At 45.3% G+C, this 9229-nt stretch overlaps 1 protein-coding gene across 1 annotated transcript in view; it reads right to left on the bottom strand.

Annotated features, from left to right (window-relative positions):
• Positions 1-231: 231 nt before the first annotated feature.
• TMPRSS7 (transmembrane serine protease 7) overlaps positions 232-9229 on the bottom strand; it is a 35299-nt gene continuing 26301 nt past the window's right edge. Inside the window, exons 12-16 of the mRNA XM_043594162.1 lie at positions 8918-9034; positions 7616-7787; positions 4618-4886; positions 2728-2864; positions 232-487 (exon numbers count right to left, since the gene is read on the bottom strand). Coding sequence (XP_043450097.1) covers positions 317-487; positions 2728-2864; positions 4618-4886; positions 7616-7787; positions 8918-9034 — 866 coding nt within the window. The 3' untranslated portion in view covers positions 232-316. The remainder of the gene's footprint in view (positions 488-2727; positions 2865-4617; positions 4887-7615; positions 7788-8917; positions 9035-9229) is intronic.

Genomic DNA, 9229 nt, shown 5'->3' with positions numbered 1-9229 from the left:
GATCAAGCCCCATGTGCAGCCCTGCATGGAGCCCCATGTCGGGCTTGGAGCCTGCTTAAGATCCCCCCCTCTCTACCCCTCCCCTACTAGCTGTCTCTCTCTCTCTGTCAAATAATAAATAAATACAGCTCTATCCTTGAGGCAATTTTTCATGGAATAAAATACATATTAATTTCTTTGTCTTCAATAAACACCAAGTGTATGCAATCTGAAATTTACAGAAGAAAAAAATTAGGTCTCATTTTATTGATAATTAGTGCATTCTTTTTAAAAGAATCTGTCACAGAAATTATAGTCAAAACCCCAACTTGTACTTTTACGAAAGAGAAGGGACATATTTATGGATCCAGGAAACAAAGTTTGACACTCTTGTGTAAACACCAGGGAAGTCTGGTCTTCCACATCCATGTCCCCAGCTAACGATGCCAGTCAAAATCCATTTTCCATCACTTTTTCTTCGACAAGATAAAGGTCCACCCGAATCTCCCTACATGAGAAGATAATATAAGTACAAAGCACATATGTCCCATGATCATCGATTTTGTCGTTGATACGTCTAATGGGCTGTATTCAAAACTCTCGTTTCGGAAAGTTTTCACTTGGCTAATTATTAGTTTGGGGAAGAGTCAGGAAATAACGTGAAGCTGCTAATGTCATTCTGGAATTATTCTCCCTAAAATCAAAACACTGCATTTACTGTAAGAAACTTAAATCTTTAGGCCAAGAATATCTTTAGAATTTTCTTAAGAGCAGGGGTGGGCGCCTCGGTGTCGTGAAATGGAGCCCCGTGTTAAGGTCTGTGCTGGGTGGGGAGTCTGCTTAAGATTCTCTCCCTCTCCCTCTGCCCCTTCCCTGTTCTCTCTCTCTCTCAAGAAAAACCAAATTAATTAAAAAAAAATTTTTTTTGTAGGGGAAACAATTCTCACATACTCCAAAGAATGAACAAACCTCAATAGTCGTGGAAATAGCTTTAGTAGCAGCAGCAGCAGCAGCAGCCATTGTAGTAACGTAATAATGGCTAACGTTTATTTAGAGTAACGTGCTAAGCACTACGTTGGGTCATTTAGCCCTGACAGCAACCTCGTGAGCCATGGCTATCTTGGGAAGTGGACCTCTGCCTCTGGGCCATGAAAATCCATGGTTAGCTGGTGATTCTGACAATGAAAGACGAAGAGGTCCTGTCTGGTTAGCTAAGCCCCACGACCCGAGGCAAAACCCCAAGGAACACTGGCCCTCAGCCCTCGCAGACAAATCGCCCCATTTGAGAGTCCCTCCTGATATCTCAACTCCACAAAGCAAAGACCAAAATAATTCAAAGTTTAAACACCATTCCTACAGTATCCATCCTTTAAATTATGACGTCTGGGCTTAATTTGTGTAATCTGGAGGACAGGCAAAGTTGTAACTCAGCCAGAAGCAAAGACCAAAAAGCATTCCAACTTCACCCCTGAATCCCACCCCCTAATTCTAGCCATGATTAGGTAAATTCTGACTAGTAGAGAAAGTGGGCTGTTTATTTTAATTGTCACCATATCAACTCTACTCAGTCTAATTTAACCTATAAGCTCTGGTGGCCTGTGGAACAGGTCGTATCAGGAAGCAGCCAAAACACAGCAGCTTTAGCATTAGAGAGAGAAGGGTTCACATTCCAGCTCAGGCCTTTGCTTACCAGCTGTGTGACCTTGGGTAATTTTCTCACCCTCTCTGTGCTCCAGCTTCCTCTACTGTACAATGGGCATGAAAGAATGATTTGAATGGATTTATGTAAAGGATCTAGCACAGTGCTTGCCACAAAAAAAGGAGCTCAGGAGGCAAATTCATTATTGTAATAAGATGAGTTTTTGTGGCCTGATGGCTAAGGTCGTGGAGAGACGTAGGAACGGCTGCCACCACCCTCTTCATCCTCTGACCCAGCTGTATGCTTTCTGGCAATCGTATAGCTCCACATCTGTGTAGATTGGAATCTGAGATTCAGAGAAACGTCTCTGTGAAGATGAACTCCTACTTTGCCACCTAACCAGAGGCAGACAAATGAATGGCCTCTGTCACCTCTCCTGCCCCTCTTTCCCATCCCCCCGCCTATGCATCAATGGAGCAACTGAATAAAACCCTGGAATGTCAGAAGGTAAGTGGCCCTTAAGGACCCTAAAACACCGCGAGCCATGGAGGGAGCGTGAGGGAGAGAGAGGGAGAACTGCTTTGTTGTTTAGTTTTCGGTTATAAGAAAATAAATCACGGCAGAGTGATAAATCCTAACCTCATTTTCTAAATGTTGCAGGAAAATACACAGGAACTAGAAACCTGAGTTTTCTAGACCTAATCATTTAACCGCCTTTCCCTGATCTTAGCCAACGAGATTATAATTAATATCTGAATTAAGGGGGGGCGCCTGGGTGGCTCGGTCGATTAAGCATCCGACTTCGGCTCAGATCATGATCTCGCGGTCCGTGAGTTCGAGCCCCACATCAGGCTCTGGGCTGATGGCTCAGAGCCTGGAGCCTGTTTCAGATTCTGTGTCTCCCTCTCTCTCTGCCCCTCCCCTGTTCATGCTCTGTCTCTCTCTGTCTCAAAAATAAATAAACGTTTAAAAAAAAATTAAAAAAAAAAAACATATCTGAATTAAGGGACATACCTGCCCTAGTTCTTTCCCCGTGTCATGTAAATGAAACGTGAAAGCATTTGTGGAAAGTGCAACCTCTTAGGCACAAGAAAGGTAACATGGCTTACCCTGCAGGCATCTCTCTTGCCTGACATGACGCCCGCACAGAGCATCCGCGAAGTGATGATCCCATAGGTGGAAACACAGAGCGTTTGGTCAATGAGCTCCACCTCCGCTTGCTGCAAAACAGGGGAGCCTTTATTGTCTGGAAAACACATTGGAAGTGGAAATCATGGTGATGATTACAGTTATTCAGGGTTTTATCAGACCATTTACTCACATTATCTCCTTTTATCCTCACGGCGATTCTTAACATAAATTCTTTTATACTCCCCATTTTTGCTGAGGAAGAAAGAGAGGGACTGGGCCAATGGCACACAACTAGGAGGTAACAGGGCAGGATTCTGACCCAAGGTCTGACTCCATCATCTGCGCCCCTGAACCACGTACTTCCTGCTTTCGGTAGAACTGTTGAGTCACAGCAGTTACCAATACTCGCCGGGCGAGAGGCCCACCCCTTAAGTGGAGCAACATAAACTGTTCTATGGGAGACTCCCGGGAACCATAAATCACATCAGTTTGGCTATAGCCCTTTCACTTCCTTTTTAACCTGTCTAAGATGATTCAGAAAAATAAACATGGGCACACTCACGCTTATAAAGAAAATGTCTCATGATAAGCTGGTTGAATAGACTCTTTCCTCCTGCGATACAGAATGATATGGTTGAGGACCTGAGCACAGTCCTGATAGGTTGTAGGTGTTCGAGCCAGAGTAAGCTGCCCTCCCTCATTAGGACCCTGAGATCCCAGCAGGCTACTGTGACCACATTAACTAAATGAAGGCAGTTGAGCCCTTGAGAAGCTGCCCACAGTGCATCTTTGGAGAGTGTCAAGACAAGGCCAAGGGTAAGATCCAAGATTTGGAAATGGCTGCCTAGGAATCAGATGCGTGGGAGATAAGGGAAAGCATTAGCACTAACCTCTGGGGAGGTGCTCACAAAGCTGTGGCTTCTTCCCCTCACTACATATTCAGAATCAACCATGAAGCCGAGACCATGAAAAGCCTTGGCCAGAGCAGATGCAGGGACTTTCCTACCAGCCTGACCTTTGTGCATAATGATAAAGATGCCTGCTCCAGTGAAGGAATTGCAAAGAGGCAGACCCTCTGGGTGGACCGATTCTAGGCTGATGTAACCCTCAGGACCGAATGTGCCTTCTGGGGAGCTGAAGGCAGGCTGGTTTTCAGCCCTGACTCTCATCTACCTGGAAGGCTTACCTTTGTGAAGGACATATTTGCATAGTCCTCAAGATAGTCCTCCGTGAGTTGACACAATAGGGTGGAGGGAGGGTGGAGGTGTGGGTGTGGGTGTCCTTCTCTTCTTTAAGAAAAGGAATCACTTCTTTGGATGAAAGGGAACCTCAAAGTAAAGAGGAGTTGCTCTTCTGTAGTGGAAAACCTAACAAACCCCTCAAAGTTTGAAAAGGGCCCATATTATCGATCCAATCTTGCCTTGTTCATAGACCGCCCCCCTCATGAGGTGGGTCTTGCTTCTTTTGGGGATAAGGGAAGAACATCACCAAACAGGAATAGTAACACCTTCCTCCATTCTACTTCTCAGAATCATCAGAAGGCTCAAGTGAGACCATATACAAAAACCCTCTCTGTGGAGCGCCTGGGTGGCTCAGTCAGTTAAGCTCAGGTCGTGATCTCATGGTTCATGGGTTCGAGCCTCGCATCGAGCTCTGCACTCATGGCGAGGAGCCTGATTGGGGTTCTGTCTCTCCTCTCTGTCCCTCACCTGCTTGTGTTCTCTTTCTCTCTCTCTCTCTCAAAATAAATAAATAAACTTTATTTAAAAAAAAAAAAACAAACCTCTCTGTGAACCCCATAGCACTACATCAGCAAAAGTTAGTATTATCTGGAAGGGGAGGGTATGACCATTCATTCATACACACACCTGCTTCGTGCCTTCGGCCCCAGCCAGTTACCCAGCACTTCTCCCCACCGCGCACTTTCTGGCCAGCAGGAGGAATGCATATTGGCTGAATGAGCTGTTTCAGGGTCTCAGGCCAGGCCGTACTGAGCTGTAGCAGGGCAATATCATAGTCGAAGGTCTGACTATTATAGTACTCATGGACCACGATTCTCTTCACCGGGGAGACAAACTTGGCATTCCCCTGCACATACATCCCAAGGTGAGCAGTCCATGGCGTGGGGTCTGACAGCCTGGTGGGAAAGGAATGGAGCACGAAGTCAGTGGCTTGAAGAGCCATACATGGTTTGGATAGAAGCCATCTGCAGACAGATGAGGGCTGAGGAAAGGAGGCCTGCCTTTGAGTTCCTACTGTAGTCCCTGGCCCTGTCCACTGACATGGTGAAAAGCACAACTTTTCTCAGCCTCCCTGGTCTCCTAGTAAAACAAGAGATGAAGTAAGATGTCACAGGGGAGGTGCATGGTCTCTATATTGCAGACAATCCCCTCACTCATCCTAAGAAATTGCTGGAAATTCTGTTGTTGCCCCTGATATCTCATGAACCGCACACAGGTCAAGAATGTGAGTGATTGGAATGAATTTGTGACATTCTCCCTCTTCATGCTGACAAAGGCATTTGATGGGGATGGACAAGGCCAGTCAGACAGCCGTCTGGGGATCTTTTTGCCAAATTCAAATGATATGAATTCCAAAATAGTTTAGAAATCAAAGTGCTATAAGCAGGAATTTAATGAAATTCCTTCTTGTCATCTGCCAGAAGCCTTAAAGGTCACTGCTATAACTGCTCAAGCATGACGATTCCCAAGGGGCCCCACTCTTTGTCAGCCCTTCCAGAATTCGAATTCTGAACAAATTCACCTGCACTTACCTTTAAAAACCTTCATGGCTGGTATGAGGGAGACAAGAGACAGGAGGGTTATTGTGTAGGACGACTTTCACTATCACTAATGGAATCACTGCTGTCTCTTGGCTCAACGGAATCTTTTTCTGCATGGGGGCCATTGTATATGCTGACTACAGTACATATTAATATACTCTTGCCATCTACTGTATTGAATGTAACTGGCAATAAGGCAGCAAAGGGTCTATATCTGCAGGCAGCCTGGCCTGCAGAATGAAGCAAAGCTTTCTCAAGCTTCCTCTTGTATGGAAAAGCAAAGGACTGTCCACAGGTGCTTTGAAGTGACAAAAAAATACACCAGTGCCAGTTGTGGGCACCGTCCAACATTCTGAAAAATCACTGATTTCTACCAAACACCTCAGCCTGAGACGGAGCATCTGAGCCTGGGAGATGATTACCCACAATCCCACAGAGAAAGAGGGAGGCAGAGAGAAAAAAAACCATTGGCTCAGTTGTGATCATGTGATGTTTGGCATCACGTACTACTCACTACTCATATTGCGAGACATTGCTCATTTATCAAGTTACAATTTATTAGAGGGCCACCTGGGTGGCTCAGTTGGTTAAGTGCCCGACTTCATCTCAGGTCATGATCTCGAGGTTCATGAGTTTCAGCCTTGCATTGGGCTGTCAGGGCAGAGCCCGCTTGGGATTCTCTGCCCCCTTCTCTCTCTGCCCCACCCCTGCTCATGCGCAAGTTCTCAAGCTCGTGCTCTCTCTCTCTCTCTCTCTCTCTCAAAAATCAATAAACATTACGGGAACCCGGGTGACTCAGTCGGTTAAGCATCCAACTTCAGCTCGGCTCATGAGCTCATGGTTTGTCAGTTCAACCCCGCATCGGGCTCTGTGCTCAGAGCCTGGAGCCTGCTTCAGATTCTGTGTCTCCCTCTCTCTGCCTCTCCCCTACTCATGCTCTGTCTCTCTTTCTCAAATATAAATAAACATTAAAAATTTTTTCTAAAAACAAATAAACATTAAAAAAATTTTAATGGTAAATCAAAAAAAATTCTTAGAAATGTTTTCTTGTCTTGTAGAACACTTGCAGAGCAAGTTACCCGGCATCCAAGGTTTTACTGTATTTGGTCTTCATCTCATTTTGGCACAGAACTAAAAACCCTTGGAGTTTCCTAAGTGACTAGAGTCACAAAGTGGTCTTTTGTTACGCTGTTACGTTAATGAGTGACTTTTGGACCCCACCTTAAGGCTGGGGGCTGGTTGCCAGGAGAACCAACACTGTGATTGAAGGTTGGAGCTTTCAGTGCCACTTGCTGACCTCTGAGGAGGGGAGAGGAGCTGGAGGTTGAATCCATCACCAATGGCCAACGATGTAGTCAATTGTGCCTTTGTAATGAAGCCTCTATAAACACCCAAAAGGACAGGGTTCAGAGAGCTTCCGGGTTGGTGAACACGTGGAGATTCAGGGAGAGCGGTGCACCTGGAGGGGGCGTGAAAGCTCCTTGCCCTTTCCCTAAACCTTGCCCTGTGCCTCTCTTCCAATCTGCTTGTTCCTGAATTATACCCTTTTACAATAAACCAGTGATCTACAAAGTAAAATGTTCCTCTGAGTTCTGTGAACTGCTCTAGCAAATCAATCAAACCGAGGAACTGATGGTTGGAGTCACCAATCTATAGCCAGTGGGCCAGAAGGATTGGTGACAACCTGGAATTACCACTGGCTGAAGTGGGGAAGGAAGGACAGTCTTCCAGGTCCTACCAGGTTTAATCTGACCCTATCTAACACGTAGATAGGGTCAAACTTGAGTCAAATTGTAAGACAGTCAACTGGTGTCAGAGAATTGCTTGGTGGTGTGGGAACCCTCCTGCCAACCACCACATTGGAAATTGAGTGCAGAATCTTTACTGTTCCACTCTAAATACAAGTCCGGTGCCCATTCCCCACTCCTACACACACACACACACACACACACACACACATACACACACACCATTTGAACTGATGGAATGTCTCCAAGGGCAGCTTCCTTCCACAACTTGAGGGCAGATGCGTGGTCTGTGATGAGAGAGGGTGCCATCATAGAGTAAGAATTGAGATACCCTACCTGTTTCCATGGAAACAATGGGCCGCAGAAAGAAGCCACTCCCTGGAGATGACCGAGGCTCCGCAGTAGGCAGATCCCACAAAGTGGAGGCTGACCTGCCAAGGCCAACCCCCTTCCTGGGTGTCGGTTCCCCCAACGATGCGGTGGTGGGTGGAGAGACTCCTGCTGCAGCCTTTAGGAAAGAAGGCTCACATGATTTCAAAGCAGACTTGGAAGAAATACTGGAAACTAATCCAGGTTTCGAGCTACATTGGGAACTGACATACCAGGCAAGCAACTTGAAACCTCTTGTTTATCTAGAGAAAAGGCACCAATAAACCACTCACTCCGAAAACAGGCCAGGACCGAGAGTCTCCATATAATAAAGCACATGACAGGAGGAGGGGACTTGTTAGCAACAGATGCCCTGATATGAACAGTAGCCTTTTATTAGAGAGGAAAAGATTAGTTTGAAAAGCAATAGAATTTGAGAGCGTCTTTGGAGTGGTGCTGATTTGAGAGGAAGCATTTGAGAGAGAATTTCTAAGTCCAAGACAAATGAAAATGTACTAAGAAAAACTAGTTATCAGAGCAATTATTTTCCAGTGTAAATAGTATTGATAACAATGCATAGTTAACAAGTTGCCACCTGGACAATTAGAGACCACATAATAACATGTGGCAGATTACAGTTCTCAGGTGTTAGTTAAAGAAAGAAGCAGCCCTTGGCATTGATCATAACATAAGGCCTAAATAACAGTCATCTGCTGTGTTCCCATATCTATATCTTTTCTAATGGATTTTTTTTTATTTACGTAATTAGAATTATTAGAATCTGAAAGTTCTCATTACGAACATCAGGTGCTTTAATGCTTGTTATCAAAAAAGCAGATAGAATCCATTCTAGAACTTTTTTTAGCTTATTTATTTATTTATTTATTTAGAGAGTATGTGAGACAGCATTTGCGAGTGGGGCAGGGACAGTGGGGGAGAGAGAGAGAGAGAGAGAAAGAGAGAGAATCCCAAGCAGGCTATGTGCTGTCTGAGCAGAGCCTGATGTGGGGCTCGATCCCACAAACCGTGAGATCATGAACTGAGCCAAAATCAAGAGTCTGAGGCTTCGCCGACTAAGCCACCTAGGCACCCCCAGAATTTTTAATTTTGAGAAACCACTTCAGATGCAGTTCACCAATATTTACTATTCTTCCCTGAACCCAGGGCAACTTTTGCCAGGGCGATTTACACTAAGAAGGGAATGCAAATGAAAAACTGGTGAACTGAGGAAGGAATACAGGGAGTCAGAAGGAACATATTTCTACTCACTGCAGCCTTGTTCATCGCTTCCGTCTGGGCAGTCCACAGTCCCATCACATTGTGCATTTTGTTTCCTAAAGCAAATATCATTGCCACACTTAAAAGTTCTGTTGTTACATGGAATGCCTAAAAAATGAACAGAAGAGGGAAGAAGTTTTTCCTGCTCAGAAACAGACTTGATTGAATGACACTCAACTCCATCCTGCAAGAGTGGTGTAGACATAGCATCGGTATTTGCTGCTCCGGGAAACCTGGCTGAGGGCGATGCAGCAACCCTAACAGTGACCAGTCCCCTCACCTCAGTAGAGGAAGGCAGGTGCA

The sequence above is a fragment of the Prionailurus bengalensis genome, chromosome C2 (assembly GCF_016509475.1).
Source record: "Prionailurus bengalensis isolate Pbe53 chromosome C2, Fcat_Pben_1.1_paternal_pri, whole genome shotgun sequence".
Taxonomy (NCBI): Eukaryota; Metazoa; Chordata; class Mammalia; order Carnivora; family Felidae; genus Prionailurus; species Prionailurus bengalensis.
The sequence above is the reverse complement of the archived record's forward strand: the minus strand, read 5'-3'. Positions and strand labels throughout refer to the sequence as shown.